The sequence below is a fragment of the Stomoxys calcitrans genome, chromosome 3, assembly GCF_963082655.1.
Source record: "Stomoxys calcitrans chromosome 3, idStoCalc2.1, whole genome shotgun sequence".
NCBI classification, from domain to species: domain Eukaryota; kingdom Metazoa; phylum Arthropoda; class Insecta; order Diptera; family Muscidae; genus Stomoxys; species Stomoxys calcitrans.
The window spans coordinates 90760758-90788319 of record NC_081554.1 but is presented as its reverse complement, the minus strand read 5'-3'; the positions used below and the strand labels follow the sequence as shown (position 1 = coordinate 90788319).

Here is a 27562-nt window from a genome sequence, read left to right as displayed (position 1 = left end):
ACAGACAGACGGGTGGACAGACGAACGGACATGGCAGATTTTTACGCTGATCAAGAATATATATACTTTATAGGGTGGGAAATAGATGTTTCGATGTGTTTCAAACGGAGTGACAAAATGAATATACCCCTATCCTTCAGTGGTGGGTACAAAAACGTATAGTTCGGCCCGGCCGAATCTTAGGTACTCACTATAATGGATTCTGCTAAAAATTTACGTATGTGAACCCAGTTTTAAATATGTGCTAAATTCGGCCGGGCCGAATCTATGAAACTTACTACCATGAATTCTACGTAAAATTGGCACTAAATAAAATTAGTTGAAAGGCATAATTTTACTATACGCACCAAAATTCTACTAAACCGGTCAAAAACGAAAGCTTCTAGGAACCGGAACAAGGAAAATTGAAAGATCGGTTTATATGGGAGCTATATCAGATTAGAGACCGATTTGGACCGACCTTGGCATAGTTGTTGAAAGTCGTAACAGAACACTAAATGCAAAATTTTAGCCAAATCAGACATAAAATGCGGACTGCAGGGCTCAAGATGTCAAATCGGGAAATCGGGTTATTTGGGAGCTTGGTCAGGTTATAGAGCGATTTCAACCGAACTTGACACAGTTATGAAAGTCGTAACAGATCACTTCACGCAAAAATTTTAGCCAAATCGCACAAAAAATGCGGAGCTATATTCATATCTGAACCAATATGGCCCATTTGCAATCCCTGACGACCTACATCAATAAGATGTATCTGTGCAAACTTCGACAAACAGACTGACGGACGGACGGAGATGACTAGATCAATTCAAAATGTCCAGATGTTCGAGACTATATATATTTTATGGGGGTCGTAGATCAATATTTTGAGGTGTTACAAACGGTATGACTACGTTAGTATACCCCCCAACTTATGGTGATGGGTATAATAATAAGTAACCGTGAAGCAGAGCGGACGTGTTTTCACAAGGAGACCGCAAAAGCAATCCATGACACAACGAAGGAGACTGAGGAGTATGCACCGGCAGCGCAATCGGACGAAAGTGCAAGATGCTAGAAGGGGTGGAACTGACATTCCAAGCATTTCTACGGAAGCTGGAACGAGAATCAGATCTCCCGAATACTGCTAAAATGCCGAAAAATAGCGTCCCGCTTTTGCCCTTCCGTAGTGAAGACTACAGACATTGACCTGCGAAGAGAGACCAAGTCGGAATGGGAACGAAGGAAGTGGGCATGGCCGCTGAGTCTTCATTTGTGACTCCCAAAAGGAGGCATGGTCATCACGGAAGGGGAAGATGGTTGCTGCAAATACACGATGGGACACGCGATGAAAATTTTTACCAGCAAAACCTAGGTTTGGTCGCGGGAAAATTGGAGGTCTTCCACAAGAGGGGAAGGAGGAAGAAACTGTCCTCTTCATCAAGACTCCATGACAAGTTTATCTAAGACTAAGGGCATGTCGAACTTCGAGACCAAGGCTGTTTTTTTCAAAGATGGGAAAACTAGGGCAAGCGCAGACCTTTATAATGAGACATCACCTTCACATTGAGACATCAGACGAGGCCATCACCGACTTTCTCAATTATAGGAAGACAAAGATAAGAAACTATCCTAATATAAAAACAGACTGGATAAACCATATGCTAAGGAGCAGGTAGATAAATTGCTGCGGGTCCCATGACTTAAATATAAGGAGAAAGTGGCATAGGGCACGCCACAGGGGGGCATTTTAACGCTACTCCTATGGGGCACTACAATAAATAACCTATTACGGATGCTATCTGATGAGGTATTTAAACCCATCAGCTATACATACGATGTTATAATACTTATTAGGAGTAATAACCAGCTATGGAAAAGGACCGAAAAAGTCTTGGAGATGGCATATGACTGGGCTAGGGGTCTCAATGTTAACCCAGAGAAGACTGAAAGACGCCAAGAAGCCAATTTGACGCATCACGTTTCCTCAACAAAACGATTTCGTTATCTGACAAGGTCAAATACTTACTTCCAATTATGTTTCCTATCCAAGAAAGCATAATTGGAAGTGTCACATTCAGGAGCGTACTGAGAAGGCTCACAGATGTTGGCCACTATGTAGGCTTGAAATGGGGCCTGAATCCGAGAATAATCCACTCGCTCTACAGGAGCGTGATTAGACCAATAATTACTTACGCCTCAGTAGTTTGGTGGACAGCTATGGAGATGAAGTGCAACGGAAAGACCATACAACAGGATCAGAGAACATGTTGTCTTGGCATGGGCGGAGTGATGAGGATCACGCCCACAAGGACACTAGAGACTGTTCTTGATATCCGACCCATTGACATACATATTAGGTGTGAGGCAGCCATTGCGGCTATGAGACTTAAGACAATGGGAGAATGGATTGATGAGGGATGCAGCTCATACCATCGTGGTATAATCGAGGAAGGGAAAAGGTTACCGAGCGGATACTTTTGGCGACACTTGAAGTCGAGTGCGAGGCACTGCGGCCAGTGGCACAATCATAGACAGCTCATACCATCGTGGTATAATCGAAGGAAGGGAACTTGAAGTCGAGTGCGAGGCACTGCTGTCAGTGGCACAATCTTGGACTGACAGAACCCTAGTATTGCCATTTGGAGTATCATGTTACACGGATAGATCAAAGCTTGATGACAGAGTGAGCCTGGGCGTGTACATTGAGAATCTGGGGACTGAGATCTGTTTTAGACTGCATGGCCATAACACGGTCCTACCGACGGAGATCCAGGCGATCACGGAATGCGTGAAGTGGTGTGGTGCTAACGCGAGAACGTCGAGTGTGAACATCTTTACTGACAGTAAAATTATCATATACAACCAGGATGGTAAGGTCACGATCAGTCTTGCATTGTAAGAAGGAGATTAACGCCTTCTCTGAGGATGACGCAATCCGCATTGTTTGGTTCCCGGGCCGTAACGGAGTAAGGGGAGATGAAAGGGCAGACAATTTGGCGGTGAAGGCCAGAGGACTGTCGTCAATAAACTTAGTTAATACGAAACCTTTCGGGTCAACGCCTTCCGAGTTAAGGGATTGGGCGTTCGTCTGGAACAGCGAAACAGTTGGTAGGACATCGAAAATCCTATGAGGGATCCGGATCGTGAGAGGCCGAGGCTATTACTGCAAGAAAGTAAGAAGGAGATCAATATAACTATTGGTATCATAACAGTACACATAGAACTACGACCTCACTTATGTAAAATCGCCGCGGCAAGTGTTTGCATATGTAGGGCACGCGGGGAAGATGATGAGACGTTGGAGCATTTCCTATGTCATTTACCGGCTTTCGCGGCTAGCAGATACCGGGACTTAGGTGGGGACACGATACCAGAAATGAACTAACTTAGGGTCGTGGCACTGCTCCCAAGATGCTCATTTACTGGAGTACCAATGATTGAGGTCATCCAGAAAAACCTCCACCGGAGCGAGACAGCTGCACACTCCGTTGAAGAAAACCAGCATGGTTCATTCTGCCTTAATTTAATAGTCATAGACGACCCAGAACGAAGTTTCTGGACCGAACTGCATCACCTAGGTACTCAGCCGAGGACCAGCGACATTTGTCTTAAAAATTTTCACGTAGAGTTATCAACGTCTGACACAACAGTGATGAGACAGGAAGACAGTGGAGCATACCTGGCATCACTTTATATGCCTTTTGACTCTTCGACACTGCCATCCATGACGGAGCTGCAACGACTGCTGAGGAAAGCACAACAGACAGGAAATTAGGTCCTGACAGGGTGCGATGCGAACTCTCACCACATTTCGTAGTTTAGTACCAACATTAAATAATGAGCCCAAGCCTAGACAAAATTCTTCAATTCTAACGACCTAATAACACTTAATAACGGATAGGGATATCTCTATAACTTGTTGCAGACAAAAGTGTTCTTAAAAAACTAAAAAATAATTTTGCCCAAAAATCCCCAAAATACGCATTTTGGGCAAAGATTGTTTCAAAATCTGCATTTTTAGTAAATTTGCTGTGGAGGCAGATGGTCGGACGGACAGACGGTCGGTTATGGCTGGAAATGGGAAATTTGGAAATCGGACCACAAACGAAGAAAGGAGGCCTCTTATAATTGGGCTTAAATATAAGACTACTACACTCATTGATATGAGGTGGTATCCACTGTTCCTTAATGGAATGTTCATGGGAAACTTAGTTTTATTGGGTTGCCCAAAAAGTAATTGCGGATTTTTTATAAGAAAGTAAATGCATTTTTAATAAAACTTAGAATGAACTTTAATCAAATATACTTTTTTTACACTTTTTTTCTAAAGCAAGCTAAAAGTAACAGCTGATAACTGACAGAAGAAAGAATGCAATTACAGAGTCACAAGCTGTGAAAAATTTGTCAACGCCGACTATATGAAAATCCGCAATTACTTTTTGGGCAACCCAATAGAAGGTCCATCCATAAAAGGTTCATTTTTTATTCGATTTGTGTGAAATTCGGAACACTGGGTTTTGAGAGGACCAACTCGTTGTTCCAAACTTCAGAGAAATCGAAAAAAGGCAACTTCTATGTGCTAAAGGCCCTAAACTATATAAATACTGTTCAATGTGGGCCACTATATTACGATATTGACCGATCTGAACCATATGAGACACAGATATCAAGGATCTTAACACAACAGGTTGTGCCAAATTTCAGCGAAATCGGATAAAAACGCGGCTTTTATATATCTGGGACCCCAAATCGTGATCCCGGTACAAATTTGAATGTTGTAGCTACTTATGATTCAATTAGAAGTAATTGGGTTTAAAAGTACTTAACAACTTAACCGGTCATTTATTTAATATTCTAAACTTATCAATTTTGGCCCACGCATGTTGCATAGTTTTTGCATAAAAGATTCATATTTCAGACATGCACTTGTTGTTTTCTTACTCCAAATTATGTCTTGATACAAATTTTGGTCAAAATTGGCCCCCACACAAAAAGTGCATATTTTTCCGCTCTCTAATAATTAGGGATAGGCAACCGTCAATACAATTGATACATAATTAAATTGTGTACGTTTTTATACCCTCCACCATAGGATGGGGGTATATTAATTTGGTCATTCTGTTTGTAACACCTCGAAATATGCATCTCAGACCCCATAAAGTATGTATATGTTATTGATCGTCATGTCATTTCAAGTCGATCTAGCCATGTCCGTCCGTCTGTTCGCTCCTCCGACCGTCCGTCTGTCTGTCGAAAGCAGGCTAACTTTCGAAGACGTAAAGATACCCGTTTGAAATTTTGCACAAACACTTTTCATAGTTGAGATTGTATATGGGCCAAATCGGTCCATGTTTCGATATAGCTGCCATATAAACCAATCATGGGTTTTGATTTCTTGAGCCTCTAGAGGGCGCAATTCTGATTTGACTGAAATTTTGCACGTAGTGTTTTGGTATCACTTTCAACAACTCAAACCAACTAAGTATGGTTTGAATCGGTTCATAACCTAATATAGCTGCCAAATAACCCGATCTTGGGTCTTGATTTCTTGAGCCACTAGAGGGCGCAATTCTTATCCGATTAGGCTGTAATTTTGCACGTGGTGTTTCGTTATGACTTCCAATAACTGTGCTAAGTATGAAGCAAATTGGTACATTACCTGATATATCTGCGCTATAAACCTATCTGTGATCTCGACTTCTTAAGTCGCTGGAGGACGCAATTATTATCCGATTTGGTTGAAATTCTGCACGAGTTGTTTTATTCTGACTTCCAATAACCGTGCTACGTATGACGCAAATCGGTACATAACCTGATATATCTGCGCTATAAACCGATCTGGGATCTTGACTTCTTAAGTCGCTGGAGGGCGCAATTCTTATGCGATTTGGCAGAAATTTCCTACAACGATTTCTCTCATGGCTTTCAACATACGTGTCTAATATGGTCTGAATCGATCAATAACTTGATACAGCTCCCATATTAACCGATCTCCCGATTTTGCTTCCTGAGCCCCTGCAAGGCGCAATTCTTATCCGAATGGACTGCAATATTGCACAATGACCTCTATAATGTTCAGCGTTCAATTCATTTATTGACCGAATCGGACTATAACTTGATGTTGCTCCAATAGCATAACAGTTCTAATTCATTATTCTACGTTTGCCTAAAAAGAGATACCGCGCAAAGAACTCGACGAAATGCGAACCATGGCGGAGGGTATATAAGATTCGGCCCGGCCGAACTTAGCACGCTCTTACTTGTTAATATACAAATGGAGCCTTGTGTACCTAAGTATGGGCGAAACCAGTAAGAAAAGTAGGGCGCAGATGACTAAATTATATAGTCGACAGCGCCCTATACCACCGAGTTTATCTTCTACTTTCAGTACATAGAACTTTTAATGCATAGAACCTTTGGAAATATTGAAATAAATAATGGGTACTACAGCCTTAAAAGTCCTCATCGGATAGATATATTTAGGATCCAAATCTGAGCCGATTTTGATGAAATTTTCTACACATATTGGCACATCATATTAAACACCTCATGCTAAATCGACCATGTTTGTGGCTCCTTAGCACTTAAAGCGCCACATCGGATGAAAGATATATATGTTATAAGCCTGAAGCGATTTTTATGAAATTTTGCATACGCATTAGGATGTTAAATAAATCACCTCATGGTAAATTTTGTAGAGATTGTACCAAAATAATGACTTCTACAGCTTTAAAATATAGCTGGTAAAATATCGATGGCGTTATTGATATTTTGTTGTTTGTCTTATTATCGATTGATATTTTTCCTATCGATACAATCGGCAAAGTTAAATTTTTTGCAAAATTGAACAAAAATAAGAGATCCGACACTATATGTATCCTATCGCAATGTTTCTTGCGCCTATAGAGGGCGCAATTTTCATCCGATTGGGCTAAAAATTTGTACAATGATTTACGGTCTGTGCATTGATATCGCTTCTATATACATCGAACTCCTTAATTTAACGATAGCATCCATACTATCTATATTGGTTATTAGAAATATCGAAAATATCGAATGTTGCGGTTATCGATAGTTAGCCAACTCTACCTTAAAATACTATATCGGATGAATTATACATGTGTAAATCTCAACCGATTGTATTCAAAATTAATAACTTTAGTCCTTCGATCAACAAAGCGAATTATGTAAAATTTTACGACAATCGGACAACAAAAGCGATCAATACACCGAAAGAAAAATTGATGCCGTCTGGTATAAATGGTATTGACAGTAAAACAACACCGTGAATTAATATCAAAACCGTACCGAATGGTATAATTCTTTACATTATCCACACCATACAGCATTGTTTTGGTATTACTCTATTATCAATACCATTGGTATCAATTTTTCGTTCGGTGTACTTTAATCACAAGAATTCAAAGAAACACAGGCGTACATAGCTAAATCGAATCGGAAAGTGATTCTAAGCCAATCGGTATACTTATCAATTGGTCTAACTCTTCTCCTTCTTTGCGTTGCACAAAAAATGCACAATGTTATAATACCCTGTACCACAATGGTGGTGTAGGGTATTAAGAGCTTACATGTAGTTTTGGATTTGAATGAAAACACACATAGTCAGAAATTATCACTTACCTCTAAATATTCAGCAATGTGTTCACAGGCATCTTCTAATTGATTTTCATCTAGGATAACATCAAACATTTCCGGTGGACATTGAGCCAGTTTTTCAGCGGCTACCATTTGTACGGAAAGATTTTTAGCCTGTGATTTACCACGTGATTTGATTAAACGCTGTAAAACCTTTACCATGGCAAGATAAACACGTGACAAAATAGAGGAAACATTATGTATGAGTGAGATAGCAATAGTTGACTAGCAGCAGCATGCATCATGGAACACTCGGGAAGTGGTCCGTGGCATGGTATACTTGGTTACTGACTTACCTTACTACTACTAATTTTAAGATAAACTACAGTTGGTGCTAATGAAGTTTTTGCTAGTTGTGACGGATGATTGATTGTATCACAATCGAGTACTACTAATTGTAACGTCCGGGCCAATTCGAATATTCGTTCTATCTCCTCCTGTACTTTGCTCAGACAATCAGATCGGCTGCTGGATCGCTCCATTATCGCCCGCTTCGAAGGATTGTTCATGATGGAACGTTTGGCCAGGGAGATGTCGGCCATGACACGGGTGATGATGATGCGACCCTCGAACCGGTGCTTGAGGAAGTCGAATAAAGCTTTCTGCATCATGTCGGTTACTTCGTAACCCTTTAAGCTTGGACCCACTAAGACAACGGGACGCATCGATGGCACGACATCGTAGGGCGAGGCGGTCTCCTGTTTCTTGAAGAATGGCTTGCGCTTCTCCTTGTTGGGCGGTGTGGCTAGAGTCGCCTTTCGTCCTGGTCCCGAATCTGATTCATCACCTGATTGGTTAGTATCATCGAAATAGGCAAAGAGAAAAAAACGGGGGGAGAAGAACGAAACAAAAGTATGGAATCGGATGAGCGAGATCTATGGCAGCTACATGAAGCGATTTAAGTTTTTGACTTGTTTGATTTTGCGGCGATCTGATTTCTTTGCATCGGATCGATTGATTGTAACTATCGTGAAAAGAAGGGTGTTTTTTGGTTGTTTCGATTTGATTGATAAATGTTTGATTTATATCTAATTGATTGATTGATTGAGAATTTTTTATTGATAATTGATTGCTAATTATGCAGTGTTGTGATTAATGTACGTGACGTGGGTGAGTCATAGTGAGTGAGTGAGTGGGTGATCGATCTTATTAGCCGTTACTATAGAGATTATCATGTGTGGGTTCGGAAGGGATAGAACTTAATGCTTCGAAGGTGTCTCAATTTCCCACACAAATGTTGTGTGGACTTGTGGTTTCCATACATTCTTCAGAGTCTCAAGGCTGCTCCTAGTAGAGTCCAAAGTTAGAGGCATCACATATCTCCACCATATTAAAAAAAATGCAAATATTTAAAAACGTGACAAACGTTTTTCATTTATGGTTGGAAAGAAATAACCGAAGATGTTTTACCAATTCTTGGTTTCATTGTAGTTTTTGGCCCTTAGTTAACTGATCGTATATAATTCTAGGCAATACTTTCATGATAAAGTTCTTGCAATGAACTTCAACTCAAATTTATTATAATGGTGTTAGAATAGCTGCATAAATTTTACATGAACTTCAGATGGAATTATTGGACATGGTTATACGAGACAAGCTTACAGCCAAGATGGCTTGTACTATTAAAAATGCATATAAAATAAAATACCCGCCATATGGAATGAAACTCAACATGGCTGCATCATTTTGATGATTATAACGATTGTTATTCACAGTAAGTTGATTTTTAAGGACATGTGGATTTTGGGCTGATTATGACAGAACGTACTTAGGTAACTATGTTTTAGAATCATGTTCACTATAAATTACAAATTAACCTCAAAGAAAAACTCATACAAGACATAAATGTTCGTATTTGCCCTAGACATTAAATTCAGAACAAAATTTTGATCCTTTGATTCTATTATTGGTCCCTCAAATAACCTACTAGAACCGTAGTTATGAACTATGGATTTCATTTTCTCTTCTTTACACCAGAGAGAAAGATAACTTATTTGATCTAAGGATTTGAGCATTCGATTTCTTATGTAAGTTATGTGGTTTTGGAAACTAAGAGCTATTGGCAATCGTTGAGTTTTAAACCATGCACTGGCTCTATACAACAGTTGTCAGATCTGTAATGCTAAATGAATCTGACGTCTGAAGGATGTCATTTCAAATATCCGCCCGCCTACTGTTCAATGCTGTGCCGAATCAAAAGCATATCTGATTGAAAAACTTTTTGATAGACTAAAGGTTGTTTCATACTAGCAATTAGAAGAAATTCTACTTTCAATACTTATTTCCCTTAAATCTTGTAAGAAATACAATACATCATCATTCTCTTCTTGATGTGGTATTACAATAGACTAATATGTTGTTATTCAACTTCAGATTGTTCTTGCGCTAAGTTAACTAACAATATGTAATAACAAGTAAAAAAGCATTAAGTTCGGCCCGGCCGAGCTTTGGATACCCACCACCTCGGGTATACATGTAAACCCCTTTTCCTCACAATCCTGTGAAAATTGGATAACTTAAGCACTCCAATTCGTCAGTGCCGAATTGGGTGGTCTAATAAATATAAGTCACTGTGGTCTAATAAATATAGGGCACGTATGTGCCTAACATAAGTGACTGCGTCAAATTTCAACGAAATCGTATAATAACTGCGCTTTTTATAGTGCGAAGACTTGAAATCGAGCGATCATTCTATATGGCACCTATAACCAAATCTGGACCGATCTGGATCAAATTAAACAAGTAAAAGCGTGCTAAGTTCGGGCGGGCCGAATCTTATATACCCTCCACCATGGATCGCATTTGTCGAGTTCTTTTCCCGGCATCTCTTCTTAGGCCACAAAAGGATAAAAGAAAAGATTTGCACTGCTATAAGAGCGATATCAAGATATAGTCGGGTTTGGACCACAATTAAATTATATGTTGGAGACCTGTGTAACATGTCAGCCAATTCAAATAAGAATTGCGCCCTTTGGGGGTTCAAGAAATAAACTTGAGAGATCGATTTATATGGGAGCTGTAACAGGCTATAGACCGATTCAGACCATAACAAAAAACGTATGTTGATGGTCATGAGAGGATCCGTCGTGCAAAATTTCATTCCATTCGGATAATAATTGCGACCTCTAGAGGCTCAAGAAATCAAGATCCCAGATCGGTTTATATGGCAGCTATATCAGGTTATGATTTGAACCATTCTTAATACAGTTGTTGAAAGTCATAATAAAATATTTCATGCAAATTTCAGGCAAATCGGATAGGAATTGCGCCCTCTAGAAGCTCAAGAAGTCAAGTCCCCAGAGCGGTTTATAAGACAGCTCTATCAGGTTATGGACCGATTTGAACCATACTTGGCACAATAGTTGGATATCACAACAAAATGCTTTGTGCAAAATTTCATTCAAATCGGATAACAATTGCCCACTCTAGAGGCTCAAGAAGTCAAGACCCAAGTTCGGTTTATATGAAAGCTATATCAAAACATGGACCGATCGACCAACCGACATACGCCAATAGGAAGTATTCGTTCAAAATTTCTAGCGGCTAGCTTTACTCCTTCGAAAGTTGGCGAGTTTTCACCAGACAGGCGGACGGACGGACATTGCTAGATCGACATAAAATGTCACGACGATCAAGAATATGTATACTTTATGGGGTCTCAGACTAATATTTCGAGTAGTTACAAACAGAAGGACGAAATTAGTATACCCCCATCCTATGGTGGAGGTTATAAAAATTAAACAAGGATAAATTACAAAATTTATATGGATATAATAATCATCCTATATTATTATAACACCACTACTATATTAGTAGTTATATAGTAATAGTGGCTGGTCTCGCTCATATTTTATTCAGGTCCCGAAAACTCATATACAAGTAACGTATTCAGACAATAAATCTATTAAGACCCTAAATAGGAAGATTGGTCTATATGACAGCTATGTATATGTAGTCTGATCTGATTCATATGTGGGTCGACTGGCGGGAGGCTTAATATAACTCACTGTCCTACATTTTGACGACATCGGACAATAAATGCGCCTTTTATGGCCCCAAAACCTTAAATCGAAAAGCCGGTATATATGGCAGCTATATCCATATCTGAACCGATCTAGAAGAAGGAGTCGAGTGGCCTAACACAACTCACTGTCCCAAATTTCAACATAATCGGATAAAAAAATAAATGTGACTTTTATGGGTCAAAGACACTAAATCGGCGGATCGGTCTATATGGGGGGCTATATCAATATATAGTCCGATATAGCCCATCTTCGAACTTAACCTGCTTATGGACAGAACAAGTATCTGTGCAAAATTTCAGCTCAATATCTCTATTTTTAAAGACTGTAGCGTGATTTCAACAGACGGACTGACAGACAGACGGACATGGCTAGATCGTTTTAGATTTTTACGCTGATCAAGAATATACTTTGTAGGGTCGGAAATAGATATTTCGATGTGTTGCAAACGAAATGACAAAATAAATGGACCCCCATCCTTCGGTGGTGGGTATAAAAAACGGAACAAAGAATTGCTTAGTAATATAAGGTCTGTTCGCGTATTTTTGCAGTAAAAATTTGCAGAGAGTAAAGGCCTGGTTATGCTCTCGAAAATATACCGTAAATGTAGAAAAACGTGTCAGCTGTTATTTTTTGCCCAACGAATATACATGCAAACGATTGCCGAATGTCTGTCGACGATAACCGGAAAGTAGAATTCAGTAAAACAAAGTTTTACGAGCCGTTTTCGTGCCAGCTGTTAAAATTTGAAGTTTGAACAAATTTCAAAACCAACAAGTAAGAGCGTGCTAAGTTCGGCCGGGTCGAATCTTATATACCCTCCACCATGGATCGCATTTGTCGAGTTCCTTTCCCGGCATCTCTTCTTAGGCAAAAAAAAGGATATAAGAAAAGATTTGCTCTACTATTAGAGCGATATTAAGATATGGTCCGGTTTGGACCACAGTTAAATTATATTTATGTTGAAGACCTGTGTAAAATGTCAGCCAATTCGAATAAGAATTACGCTCTTTGTGGGCTCAAGAAGTAAAATAGAGAGATCGATTTATATGGGAGCTGTATCGGGCTATAGACCGATTCTGACCATAATAAACAAGTATGTTAATGGTCATGAGAGAATCCGTCGTGCAAAATTTCAGGCAAATCGGATAATAATTGCGACCTCTAGAGGCTCAAGAAGTCAAGTCCCCAGATCTGTTTATATGACAGCTATATCAGGTAATGAACCGATTTGAACCATACTTGGCACAGTTGTTGGATATCATAACAAAATACTACGTGCCAAAATTCATTCAAATTGGATAAGAATTGCGCCCTCTAGAAGCTCAAGAAGTCAAGACCCAAGATCGGTTTATATGACAGCTATATAAGGTTATAGACCGATTTGAACCATACTTGGCACAGTTGTTGGATATCATAACAAAACACGTCGTGCAAAATTTCATTCCAATCGGATAAGAATTGCGCACTCTAGAGGCTCAAGAAGTCAAGACCCAAGATCGGTTTATATGGCAGCTATATCAGGTTATAAATCGATTTTAACCATACTTAGCACAGTTGTTGGATGTAATAACAAAACACGTCGTGCAAAATTTCATTTCAATCGGATAAGAATTGCGCACTCTAGAGGCTCAAGAAGTCAAGACCCAAGATCAGTTTACATGGCAGCTATATCAAAACATGAACCGATATGGCCCATTTACAATACCAACCGACCTACACTAATAAGAAGTATTTGTGCAAAATTTCAAGCGGCTAGTTTTACTCCTTCGGAAGTTAGCGTGCGTTTGACAGACAGACGGACGGACGGACAGACGGACGGACATGGCTAGATCGACATAAAATTTCACGACGATCAAGAATATATATACTTTATGGGGTCTCAGACGAATATTTCGAGTAGTTACAATCAGAATGACGAAATTAGTATACCCCCCGTCTTATGGTGGAAGGTATAAAAATGTGTATTATTAAAATTGCTAGACCTAATCAATGATTGTTGATGACTTATTTTGAATGTTTAGCGCATCATGAGAGCATGATGCCCGACTGGCCTCCACTCGGAGGCCAGTTGGGCCAATTGATACCCTAGTGAGAAAATGAAAAGTGATGAAAATGTGAGATATATGTGAGAATTTAAGAAGAATTGTTGGAGAAATTACCCGTACTTTAATTATAAGAATTTTATGTTCTTGTTGTGCGGGTGTAAATAAATAAATAAATTACAAATTACAGAAGAGAGTCGGGGCAAGAGCTTATTTTTCAATCAGAATGTCTTTTGTGGCTATCGTTATGGCACAGACCTCTGCATGAAAGAACGTAATCCAATCCAGCCTATATTTCCTAGGGTCATCCTCAGCTCATTTCTCTTAGCCCATCTCGTCAGTCTTCCTATTGACCTTTGCGTAAACTCGCTGATAGCCGAAAGTAATTTGCTTCGCAGTACGATGTCGTCCCTATATGCAGTACGACGCCGTCCGCCAATAAGATCATTCTCACGTCATCTATCTTAAGATAAGATATAATTTGGTTTATCACTAGGTTTCAGAGAAATGGCGAGAACACCCCTCCCTGAGGCGCTCCTCCACGTAGCAGAGAAATTTTGCTTGATCCCCGGAGGTCCAAGCAATTATTGACCCTATTTTTACATTGTAAAATGCTACCTTTAATATCCGGGAAGAGTGTCATCGCGTACTAATCCAACTTGCTATTGAGTAGGATGTCGTCCGTCAATACGATCATTCTCACGTCATCTATCACTATCTATCTATCTATCTATCACTATCATCTATCTATCACTAGGTTCCAGAGAATTGGCGAGAACACGCCTGAGGCGCTCCTTTTGTAATCCGCTTCCTGACCACAGTATCTCTGAAGTCCGCCTTGATAATTCCTCCACGTAGCAGAGAAACTCGGCTTGATCCCGGAGGTCCAGGCAACTATTGACCCTATGTCTAGGTTGTACCTTTATATCCTGGAAGAGTGTCATCCCGTACTCCTCCAACTTGCCATTGAGGTATGCATGTTGTGCCCCATTAAATCCATTTACGGTACATTTATTCTACATGTACGGTATGTTTACGAGAGCATAACCAGGGAGCAGCTTATTGCTGCTGGGAATATGTACAGGCTTCGTGATTGGCACGTAAATTACGCGAACGAATTACAGTAAAATTAGTGCAAAATTGCATAAGTTTTTGACTACATGAACACACTCTTAGAATGTTTCGTTTCAAAATTTTGTCCCCACAATGAAATGAACATCGTTGGCCAACCCAGACCAGCCCAGCTGCCATACTTTGCAGCAACTCTATATGAGAGCTTATGTACCCTACTTGTAATCTCTATATTAACGCACAGTGTCCGGATTAAATAAGGTCACCTAAAAGTGATTTTTAATTCTCGTAATGATTATGACTAAAATGTTTTACTTAAAAAAAAAATAACTAAAAAAAATATTGGAATTGAGGCTGATTTTTGTTTTATTGGTTCTCAGTGATGTTGAATATTGCATGTCAGATGATGCGTGGTTGTAAAGGAGCTGGGATCTTGAAGTGGTTCATCACAATTGAGGGAGGTAAAAAAACACAAAACATATCAAATCAGGAATATTTCGTTTTATAGGAGTTGCGAATTGATTTTGCATTCGGAATGCTGAGGCAGACAAGATATATAATTCTGGAATTTTTATTGAAGGGGATTTGATTATGAAAATGTTGCAAAGGCGAAAATGGATTTACGCGACGGTGAGATTTAAAGGACAAAACTTAAACGAGAAACAACAATAATTTTGTTGGTGTTTGGATAGTGTGCATTTTGATTTGTTTTTGTTTCTTCTTTAGTTTGTTTTTGGTTAATCCTTTAGTAGGACATGTGAGAAAAGGAGATAATAGCCAAATTTCTACGAATTTCTATGATTGTAACCAATCAGTGTTACTAATGGTTAACGAAAAATTAATTCAACTACTTAAGAGGACTTGTAGAAAAAAATCAAAGTAATTAAAGAAATAGTATTTTTATTTGAAAAGAAGGAGTTCTTAGGAAAAACTCATAAAATAAGACAGTATAGAAGTTCAAGAAAGTAGAAGACGAACACAAACCTTTTGTTTTCTTTTTTCGAGGTGTTGTACTATAAGGATCTTTGGTTCAAGTGTTGTTGTTTATTTATTTGATTTGTTGGTTGGTTGATTGGTTTATTTGAGGGGGTATATTTGTAGTGATGGTTTTATATTACAGTGGTGTGCAAAATTGAGTATAGTTGAGGTTTGTCAACGTTTTAGACACACACGCACGTACACAGTGTTAGAGACAGACACACACACGCAAAAGAGACATGTTTTCAGTCAAAGTAGTGCAAGAGAATCACATTAAAATAGAATCCATTTCTTATAGTTTCAATTCTCAAATTTAGCATACTAAGAGGCTGCTAAATCGAAATGAAACCTAAACTAAAACTAACGAAATGAAAACTAAACTAAACCGTAATCAACTTAGGCTAATTTAACTAAGGATCAATCTAAGTTTATCAAACAGAAGAAAACCAAAGCTCAACTTAAAATCATGCATTACGTATATCAACTGGCTAGACATATAAGTTTGTTTTTTTTTTAGTTTAACTTTTCTTTGTTTTAATAGTTGTGATTTTTTTTGTATTTTGTTGTAGTTTTGTTTTTGTTGTTGTAGTTGTATTTCAAAAGGGGTGAGGGACCAAGAGTTTTGGGAATTGACATCTGGTTTTGTTGTAATTTTGATGGCGGATGATTCAAAATAAAATAAAAACAAAATAAAATGGAAAAAACAAATCATAAACCTTGTAACCCACAACTAGACATTTTATTTGCTTGGAGTCTTCATCGAAAAATGAAAAGGAAGAGAAAATTAAATTAAAATCATTTGTTACGACCAGTGGACTTGAAATCCTCACTACACAGTTGGGTATATTGCAAAACATTGTTTAATTTTAATAAAAAGTTGTAAATATTTGCTTTAATTTCATTAGATTTTCTTGAAATAAGAAAATCAACTTTCTTAATCTTTCTTAAAATGTATTTGGATAGCAATATTAGTTCTAGATAACATTTTTCAGATTTTTCAAAGGGAAACTTTATGCTTTTCACTCCCACCCTGGGAATGCCCGCAAGCGATTCAATTATTGAAAGCATTTCTTGTCGATTTAATTTTTTAAAATCTCCTGCGCTGAAAGGGTTTGTAGATCAGAAGAAAATAGTCAAGAGTTCGGTACAGAGTTGACATAGAGACGGAACACAACGCCAAACAAAATTAGGGGAAGACGAAACTAGATATCAACAAAGATGCTTGGGAATTTTTATATTATCGTTATTCGGAAGCACGGAAAGAAAAGCTCAATAGACAAGATGAATGCGGATGCAATAAGATACAATAGTGAATTTATTGGGTTGCCCAAAAAGTAATTGAGGATTTTTTAAAAGAAAGTAAATGCATTTTTAATAAAACTTAGAATGAACTTTAATCAAATATACTTTTTTTACACTTTTTTTCTAAAGCAAGCTAAAAGTAACAGCTGATAACTGACAGAAGAAAGAATGCAATTACAGAGTCACAAGCTGTGAAAAAATTTGTCAACGCCGATTATATGAAAAATCCGCAATTACTTTTTTGGCAACCCAATAGTTACCTAGGCATGAAACAAACATCTATTCTGCAGAAAGAACTAGTAAAAAGGCGTTAAGTTCGGCCTTTATAGCCCTAAAACTGAGAGATCGGTCTATATGGCAGCAATATCCAAATCTTAAGCTATCTTTGCCATATTGCAGAAGTACGTTAAGGGGCTTAACTTTACCCCCTGTCTTAAATTTCGGCAAAATTGGATAATAAATGTGGTTTTTATGGGCCTACGACCCTAAATCGGAGGATCGGTCTATATGATAGCTATATTCAAATCTGGACCGATCTGGGCCAAATTAAAGAAAGATATGGAAGGGCCTAAGACAACACACTGTCCCAAATTTCAGCAAAATTGGATAATAAATGTGGTTTTTATGGGCCTATGACCATAAATCGGAGGATCGGTCTATATGGCAGCTATATCCAAATCTGGACCGATTTGGGCCAAGTTTCATAAAAATGTCGAAGAGCCTAACACAATTCACTGTCCCAAATTTCAGCCAAATCGAATAATGGGCCTAAAAACACTAAATCGGCCGATCGGTTTATATATAGATATAGTCCGATATAGCCCGATATAGTCCATCTTCGAACTTAACCTGCTTATAGACAAAAAAAAAGAATCTCTGCAAAGTTTCAACTCAATATCTCCAAATATTTTTAAAGACTGTAGCGCGATTTCAACAGACAGACGGACGGACATGTCTAGATCGTCTTAGATTTTTACGCTGATTTATATGGTCGGTAATGGATATTTCGATGTGTTGCAAACGCAATGACAAAATGAAAATACCCCCATCCTTCGGTGGTGGGTATAAAAAGAAAATGAACAGTGAGTGTGAGCGAATTGAGATGTACAGAAGTCAGAATGAAGTCCCGAAATTCTACCAAAGAATTAAACATCAAACTGATGGCTTTGGTGCAGGCACATCCTCCTGCAGAGGCAAAGAAGGAAATCTGGCAACTGACACAGATAGCATGCTGAGGATATGGAATGAACATTTTACCCAACTGCTGGTGTCCGACGTTGGCGGCGAAGATGATACTGCAGAACCATTCAATGATGATGGTATAGTATGTTTACCTCCTAGTCAGAATGAGGTCCAAGTAGCAGTGACCCGACAAAAGAACAACAAGGCAGCAGTAGCCGACAAGTTACCCGCTGAAATATTTAAGACCGAAAGCGACAAGCTGATAAGGCGTATGCATCAGCTTGTCCGCTCAATCAGGCTAGAAGAACGCATACCCGATGATTGGAACCTCAGCACCGTACACAAGAAAGGAGACAAGACGGAATGTGCCAACTACAGAGGAATAAGTCTTCTCCCCATCGCATGCAAGATACTCTCGAGCGTACTGTGTGAAAGGTTGAAACCTAAAGTCAATGAGATAATGGGGCCCTATCAATGCGGCCTTAGACCTGATAAATCTACCCTGGACCAGATATGCACACTGCGCCAAATCCTGAATAAGACCCGAGAAATCAACACCTATCATCTTTTTGTTGGCTACAAAGCCGCTTTCGATACCGTTTTACATTCAATGGTATTTCAAGCCATGTCTGTGTTTGGTATCCCTGCAAAATTAATAAAACTTTGCAGGATGACACTCGCTGATATGCGTTCCTCAATAAGAATAGGAAAGAATCTCTCCGAACAGTTCAATACCAAGCGAGGTTTCAGACAAGGAGACAGCCTATCGTGTGATCTCTTTAATATCCTGCTGGCAAAGATCATACGAGGTGCAGATGTGAATAGATATGGCACACCACTCACAAAAGAACACATGCTACTCGCCTATGGTGACGAAATCGACATCATTCCATCACCGGAAGTAGTAACTGCTGCCTTTGAAAGAATCGAAAGAGAGTCAGTGAAAATGGGTCTAACAGAAAATGAAGATACGACGATAGGATGGTTTTAACTCCCAAAACGCCTTGTGCAAACGAGCAAATGACACCAGTTTTGAAATAAAGCGAAGAATAATACTGACAAACAGATGCTACTTTGGACTATGTATGCAGTTTAGAAACAAGGCCACCTCTCGACAGACGAAAATTACACTATGCAGGACACTGATACTACCCGTGTTGTTATATGGTTCTGAGGCATGGGTAGTTGTGAAAGCAGATGAGGCAGTGCTTAGACTATTTGAGAGAAAGATTCTTCGTAAAATATATGGACCAGTTTGCGTGAATGGAGAATATAGGCGACATATGAACCACGAGCTGTATGAGCTGTACGACGACGATAGCATTGTTACGCGCATCAAAATACCACGGCTGCGTTGGATAGGTCATGTTTGGCTGGTGGAACAAATGTTCCGTCATAGCCAATTAAACTAAGGCATGAAACAAAAGTCAACAAGAGAATGGGTGTTTAGTTAGGCCGGACCGAATTTTATATACCCGCCACCAAGGATTGAATTGGTCAAGTTCTTTGCCCGGTATCAGTTTATAGTCAAAAGCAATAAAGTAGGGCAAAAGTCGGGCGGTGCCGACTGTATAATACTCTACACCTACCTTATAAGTGCAATGTGAGACCTATATCAAATTCTGAATTAATTTTGATGAGCCGCGGCGGATGTTTTCAGATGGGGTATTAAGCAATCAGTATCAAATTTCGAGCAAATATTTATGTTCAAACTGTAATAACTACGATTGATAAATTATAACATTATTCGACCGTTTAGATATTGTGGTAGACGTTGAGGAAAGAGTTTTGCAAAATATTGGCAAGATTGGTCAATAAATGCGCTCGAAGTGGCTCTAGAAGTGAAAATCGGGCGATATACATATATGGCAGTTTTATCTATATCTGAACAGATTTCCATGAAATTTAACAATAATATTAAGAATCGTAAGAAAATCCTTCCTGCCAAATATCTCGAGAGTCGGTTAATGAGGACTTTATTGAAATATTTCTCAAAATCGAACGAAAATATATATGGTAACTGTGTAACATTTTTCACCACAGCTGAATGTTAGTCGTGAATTTGCCACTGGTTGTAAAAGTCACTTCTTTTATGATGAAACCTTTAGCAACTTCGTTTGTGGTAAAGAATGGCTATTTTTTCGCTTACAATAATCTGAAATTCAGTTTTGCAGCCAAGTGCTAGAGCGGCCGCCTTACACCCATAGTGCCCAAGCGAAATTTGGTACTTACTGTCACGGGTGTATACATTTCCCACATTTCAACAAAGTGAATAATGCACCATTTATGAAACCTATAGCAGCAATATGGAAATATTTTCCAATCTGGATCGAACGCGGTGGGATATCGAGGGGCCCAACACAACGCACTGTTCCAAATGTCAGGAAAATCGAGCAATGAATGGGCCATATATGGTTTCACGACAGTAACTCGGGAGATCGGTCTATATGACTGCTATATACAACTATGCACAGGGAGCACATAAATTCAATCAACGGATTTCATAACCTTTTGTTCATAAATATTATGAACAGTTTATTTATATTCATGAAAAAATAAATGTAATGAAAATTTTCCACAAGATGCACAAAAGACATGTGTACGCCATAGAAGGAAGATAGCGGTATAGATAATAACTCTATCATTAATAAAACACATGCGGTGGAAGAGAACAGCTGGTGTGAAAGGTGTCAAACATGTGCTAGTGTTGTGCTTACATCGTAGACTCGTTTTTGCCGTATATTTAATAAATCACAATATATGGCTCTTAAAGCCTCCGCATGCATTTTTAAAAAAACTTAGAATGAACTTTAATCAAATATACTTTTTTTACACTTTTTTTCTAAAGCAAGCTAAAAGTAACAGCTAATAACTGACAGAAGAAAGAATGCAATTACAGAGTCACAAGCTGTGAAAAAATTTGTCAACGCCGACTATATGAAAAATCCGCAATTACTTTTTGGGCAACCCAATATGGTCGAAAAGTCTTATTACCAAAGACGAAACACGTCGTTGGTGTGTTGTGATCTCTGGCTTTCCTTATCCATTGCAAAAGTCTTCGATAATTTGGTTCGTCTCTAAAGAAAAACAGACGGAATGATCTTAGCACTGAGATGGGATGATCTTCGAACTGAGATGGGAGGATCTTCGCACTAAAAGACAAAAGAAACTTGAAAATAAAAACTCGGCAGATTCCGACCGGGATTCGAGTCGCGGAGAAGCAGCGGGTGCCATTGCAATTGTCTGGAGTTCGAAGTCATTAATACAACTTACAAAAGATGCACAAATGACATGTGTATGCCATGGAAGCAAAGGTAGTCGTATAGAAAATCAGTCTATCATTACAAAAACGCATGTGGTAGAAGAGAATAGAATAGGTGATAATATGAAAGGTGATATAAATACGACCTTCCAGAATGATTCTTGAAGTCTCCACATCTAATATGGTTGGTGTTGTAATCCCTAGCTTTCCTTTTCCTTTCTAAATCCGGCGATACATATCTGGAAGCTACATCTAAATTTGAACCTATCGGTGTAATGTTTATATGCTTGGTAACGGTGTGTTTATATGCTTGGTAGGTATGTTAATATGCTTGGTAGATTTATATAAATCCGAACCTATTTTCACCAAAGCTCATACCGCACGGTGTTGCCAAATAGGAAAATCTTGGAATAATTCTGGATCTTTTGAACGGAAACTTTACAAAGTCGAGGTTGAGGTGTTTTCCAAAAAGTAAGCAAAATTTAGGGAACCTAGTGGGTCCAGAAGCTGATTCATGGGGCTTGAAAGTTGGTCACCTCGAGTATGTCAAATTTTGTTTTTATTTGCCAAACAGTCATTTATGGACCGATCGGCTTCATTTTAAAAGATATATGTAGCTCGGAAAACCCTACAAAAAACATGCCAAAATTTACAGCATTTCTCTAACGATTTATGAGTTATTGAACTTACGACGATTTTTTTTGAAAATTTTCGTCAAGGTATGGTCAGTATTTCAAAAATTGTGAGGTTATTTGGAAACCGAAATTCTACGAGTACTTAAAAATTTATTAGAACCAGGGGGGTAAGGTCACGATCAGTGTTGCAGTGTAAGAAGGAGATTAATGCTCTGTGGATGGCACAATCCACATCGTTTGAGTGCCGGGCCACGGCCAACGCATTACGGAGGAATGAAAGGCAGACGATTTGGCAGTGAAGGCCAGTGAACTGCCGTCGATAAACTTGGTTAACCCGAAGCCTTTCGGGCTGACGCAATCCGATTTTAGGGCGTGGGCGACAAACGCCCATGTAACACTGTGGAACATCGAAACAGTCGGTAGGACGACAAAAATCCTGTGGGGTGATCTGCATTGTGGGAGGACGAGGCTATTACTGAAAGGAAGTAAGAAGGAGGTCAGTATAGCTTTTGGTGTCATAACGGGACATATAGGACTACAAGCTCACTCGTTCAAAATCGGTGCGGCAAATGATAGCATATGTAAGGCATTTGGCGAAGATGATGAGACGTTGGAGTACTTCCTATTTCATTGCCTGGCTTTCGCGGCTTACATATACCGGTACTTATGTGGGCACACGATACCAGACATGAACCAACTTAGGCGAGTGGTAGGGAAAACAATTAAGGATTTTGTAAGTAGCACGGAATTCCTAGCTTAGACTTTCTTTTTCTTTTTAAGTATTTAGAGCGCACAACAAGCCGATTAGTGGCTTAGGTGTAGGTCCATAGTGGCCTGGGGCGGATTAATATCTGCACCCTCTTTTCAACCTAACCTACAAGTTAATTTCTAACCCACATAACTTTTGACTGAAGAATCAGTTTTCAAAACATTATACAGCAAAATTATTGTAAATTTTGTAAGCAATCTGAATCTGTGCCAAAATTTGACAAACTCAAGATGACCAACTTTCAAGCCCCATGGATCAGCCTCTGTACCTACTAGGTTTCCCAATTTGCACACAGGTAAAAATAATTTTGAGAAACAACAACTTTGGTCGAAAAAACAACTTTGAAAGTTGTTAATTTTCCTGCAACAATTTATTATGAATCTCAACGACCCAAAGTAAAAATTTGTTGTTGAAAGGCACTCTTTGCAAGCCAACAGATAAGAAAAACAACAATATATGCATTTCGTTACATACATTGATAACAAATGCGACCTGTGCCCTAATTACAAAACACGTACAGACAGACAGCGATTCGGCGATGAACATGCGTATATTGAAATAGGAGGTAAGTCGGAGTGCATCGGTACACTTTTAACTGCCAAAGTAGTGATTCTAGGTGTTACTTGTGTTTCATTAACAATAAGAATCATGTAAATGGATCCCAAAAAATACTCTTTTTCCTATTTTGGACGCCGTTTGGGATCAAAACGAAAAAATACAGGAGTTGCGCTTCTATATTTGAAAAGAAAAAATTCTCTAGGATGAGACGGTCTAATATATTAATATACTTTATAGCATTGGAAATGAATATTTCGATGAGTTGAACAAAGAATGACAAAATTAATATACCCCTATCCTTTGGTGTTGGGTATAAAAATGGGTTTGAACCGAGCATATGCATCCATGAAAATTTTGCACCCATACTTTTTTCAGTACGCTGCTGCAACAGGTGTTATTAGAGAGGAGGTATCTGATGTACAATTAAGCCTTCAACTAAGTGAGCTGCCTATGTTACCTTTGACATTTATTTTGATTATAGTTGCATAAATCAGGGAACCAATTTTTTTTACAAATGGCTCCATTTTCTCTAGTTTTGCTGTTTTTAAGTTCAATTATTAAAATGTTTTGCATTTTCCCCATACTGTGTTTCTTTTTTTTAATCATTTTATATAATGGCCGCGAAAAAATCCTTCTTTGCACCTTGTTTGGTGGCCTAAGAAGATGAGGAACTTGGCATTATCCCCTCAATGTTTAACAGGTCGTTTCCTCTTACTCAATATTTTATATTTTAGTTGTGTTGGTAGTTTACACACACGCACGCACACACTCACTTTAAAACACAGGACACGTTCAATAATTTTCTTTTAAAACTTACAATTAAATATTTGGAATTTTGGCAACATAATCAGAAGAATGAAGAATTTTTTTTTTGTTTGGTTTTCGATCATTACAAATGTCATTACTCCAAAAAGTACACCCCATTTTAAACACGGTTTCAACGAGATTTTCATAATATTCATACAATCATCATATGTAGATATTTGTTTATATACACATATAAGAAAGAAAATTAAAAAATACCTTTCTTTAGAGAAGAGAACATTTTTAAGAAAAAAAAATTATTCAAAATCTTAAACGGAAAAAAAATAAAAAACTCAAAAGAAAAACTTCAAGAACAAAAAAGTAATAAAACCAAAAAAGTAATCATCATGAACATGTGTGTCATACCAGGTGTAGGGGGTGTGCTACCTCGTGATGGCTCCGCACCTTGACCGCCTAGGTTCCCACTCGATGAGCCTTTTGTACCATACAGTCTTGAGGGTCGATTTTGATTCTGGTTAAAACATCAGAGACATCATTGTTATCGTTAGCGTGAATATTTGCTTTTATCCATAGACACTTACCTGCAGTCGTATGTGGTCTAGCTTAACGGGGCTGGGTATGAATCCCACATCACAGCCTTCTTTGACCAGGCGACCAATCCACCAGTTGTGATCATACTTCTCCTTGATGTGTAGAAATTCCCTAACGTCAAATGAGACAGCACCACCCTGGACGGGTGAGTCATCATCGATGCTGGCATCATAGGCAACATTTGTTCGCACAGCGAACGCAACGGGTTTACTCTAAGTTGATGATTTTATTTTTTGTTTTAGTATTACTTGTGTGGAACGGGGTTTGGCAACAAAAGCAATTGCCATATACTTACTCTCGCTTTATCCAACTGGCTTTGGGCCTGACTTTCCTTAGCTCGCCGAAGCGATTCCTTTTCCTCGTCTAGCGACAGATCGGATGACGGTTGTGAGTAATTGGAATCGGCAGAACCCTAAAATGATATAGGAAAGAGCAATTTTTTGAGACAAAGGCGATAATAAAAGAAATTAGCAATTAAGTAGAAATGATGAACAAATGACAGAAACAAAGGGCTGGATGGGACTTTTAAGACTCATTTGCACTTTGTCATTCCCTGATTTTGAACTATGGTTGCCGTTTTTCAATTTGTGTTTGTTTGTGTGTTCCTTATAGACTCAAAACCGGCTGAACCGATTTGCATGAAATTTTCACTGTTGGTGCATAATGATCCCGTGGTGAAAATAGGGTACTTAATTTTTTGATATCTGAACCTCCCCTTTACCTTAATTTGCAAAAACGCCTGATCCCTTTACCTTAATTTTCAAAAACGCCTGACCTCGAAATTTTGTGTGCTCTCTTATAGTACCTTAAAAACAAAAATTTGATATCCAAATTTCGGGCGGGGTACCTAGGGGGGCCGCCCCACCCCCAAAACCTATCAAATATATACCTAGACCAATCACGACAATATGGGACACAAATGAAAGGTATTTAGGATAAGAAACCGTATCTGATATCCAATTGTCGGACCAATTGTTAGGGGGACCACCCTATCCCCCGAAACACCCCTAAATCGGACAATTTACCGACCATGACAATATCGGTCTCAAATGAATGATATTTGCGAGTAGAATACGAATCTGATATTCAAATGTGGGACCAAATTTCTGGGGGTCCACCCCTTCCCTAAAACACCCACCAAACAGGACTTATTTACTGACCATGGCAACATTGGGACTTAAATAAAAGGTATTTGAGTGTAGAAAACGAATCTGATATCCAAATGTGGGGCCCAAAAACACCCCCAAAAGAGGACAAATTTACGACCATAGCAATATGGGGCTCAAATAAAAGGTCTTTGGGAGTAAACCAGGAATATCAATATTCGAGAAAGTGTCTATGGGGCCACCTCATCCCACCACCAATATACGACGTATTTGCTGACCATTCCAATATGGCGCTATAATAAGAGGTATTTTAGAGTAGAACGCGAATCTGATATATATATTTTCAGGGCCAAGTCACAAAGTGCGCGCCCCATCCCCGAAAACTCCCGCCAATCCTGTCATGTTTGCCGACTATGGGAATATGGGGCTCAAATACAAGATATTTGGGAGTAGAACACGAACCTGATATCAACATTCGGGATCAACTGTCTAGGGGACGTCCCACCTCCATTTTATCCCCTAAATAGGACATATTTGCTCACCATGACAATTTGGGTCTTAAAGAGAGTGGAGCTCGATATCGATAGTTTTTAGGGTTCATACCATAAACCGGACATATTTACCGACTTGTGCAATAATTGGTTTAAATGAAAGGTATTTGAGATTAGAAAACGAATTTGATATTCAATTTTGAGGCCAATGGCAATATGGGGTTCAAATAAATGATGTTTGAGAGTAGAGCACGATGCTGATATATTGTCTTGGCTAAGTGTTTGGGCACCATGATCGAGCATATTTACCGACCCCGTCAATGTGGGGCTAAAATGAAATGTATTGGGGAGAAGGGTACAAGAATGTTACCCACTTCCGTGACCAATTTTTTGGAGGTCTTCCCCTTGCCCAAAACACCCCACAAACAGCAATTATTTTCAGACCATCGCAATATGAAGCTCAAATAAAGGTATTTGGGAGAAGAAAACCAATCTAATATCTAAATGTGGGACCATGTATTTGGGGCACCGCCCCTTTTCCAAAACACCCTCCAAAGAGTACAAATTTTGGGGCCAAGTGTTTTAGGACACTTAAATAATTAGTATTTGAGCACAATGCTGATATTTTTTTCAAGGCCAAGTGTCTTGGGGCCACTTTTCCCCCAAAAACACCCCCAAATCGGACATCATGACAATATCAGGCTGAAATAAAGACTTTTAGGAATAGAGTATCACTAGGATTCAGATAAAGGCTTTTATATTCTTATACTATTAGTCAAGCAATATTCATTTACTATTTTCGTAGCATGGGATTTCACCAAAAGTTCTTTAATTGCCGAAAAAAATATTCGAAGTATAATTTTGTTCCATAAAAAGTAAAACAAGTAAAAGCGTGCTAAGTTCGGCCGGGCCGAATCTTACATACCCTCCACCATGAATCGCATTTGCCGAGTTCTTCTCCCGGCATCTCTTCTTAGGCAAAAAAGGATATGAGAAAAGATTTGCTCTGCTATTATTATATTATTACATGGAGACCTGTGTAAAATGTCAACCAATTCGAATAAGAATTGCGCCCTTTGGGGGCTCAAGAAGTAAAATAGAGAGATCGATTTATATGGGAGCTGTATCGGGCTATGGACCGATTCAG

General features: G+C 38.8%; 1 protein-coding gene across 1 annotated transcript in view; it reads right to left on the bottom strand.

Annotated features, from left to right (window-relative positions):
• Positions 1 to 27562, bottom strand: part of LOC106087771 (voltage-dependent L-type calcium channel subunit beta-2) — a 91701-nt gene that overhangs the window by 30414 nt on the left and 33725 nt on the right. The window contains 5 exon segments of the mRNA XM_013252926.2: positions 7624 to 7791; positions 7935 to 8425; positions 24633 to 24738; positions 24809 to 25030; positions 25114 to 25230. Of these exon segments, the coding sequence (XP_013108380.2) occupies positions 7624 to 7791; positions 7935 to 8425; positions 24633 to 24738; positions 24809 to 25030; positions 25114 to 25230 (1104 nt within the window).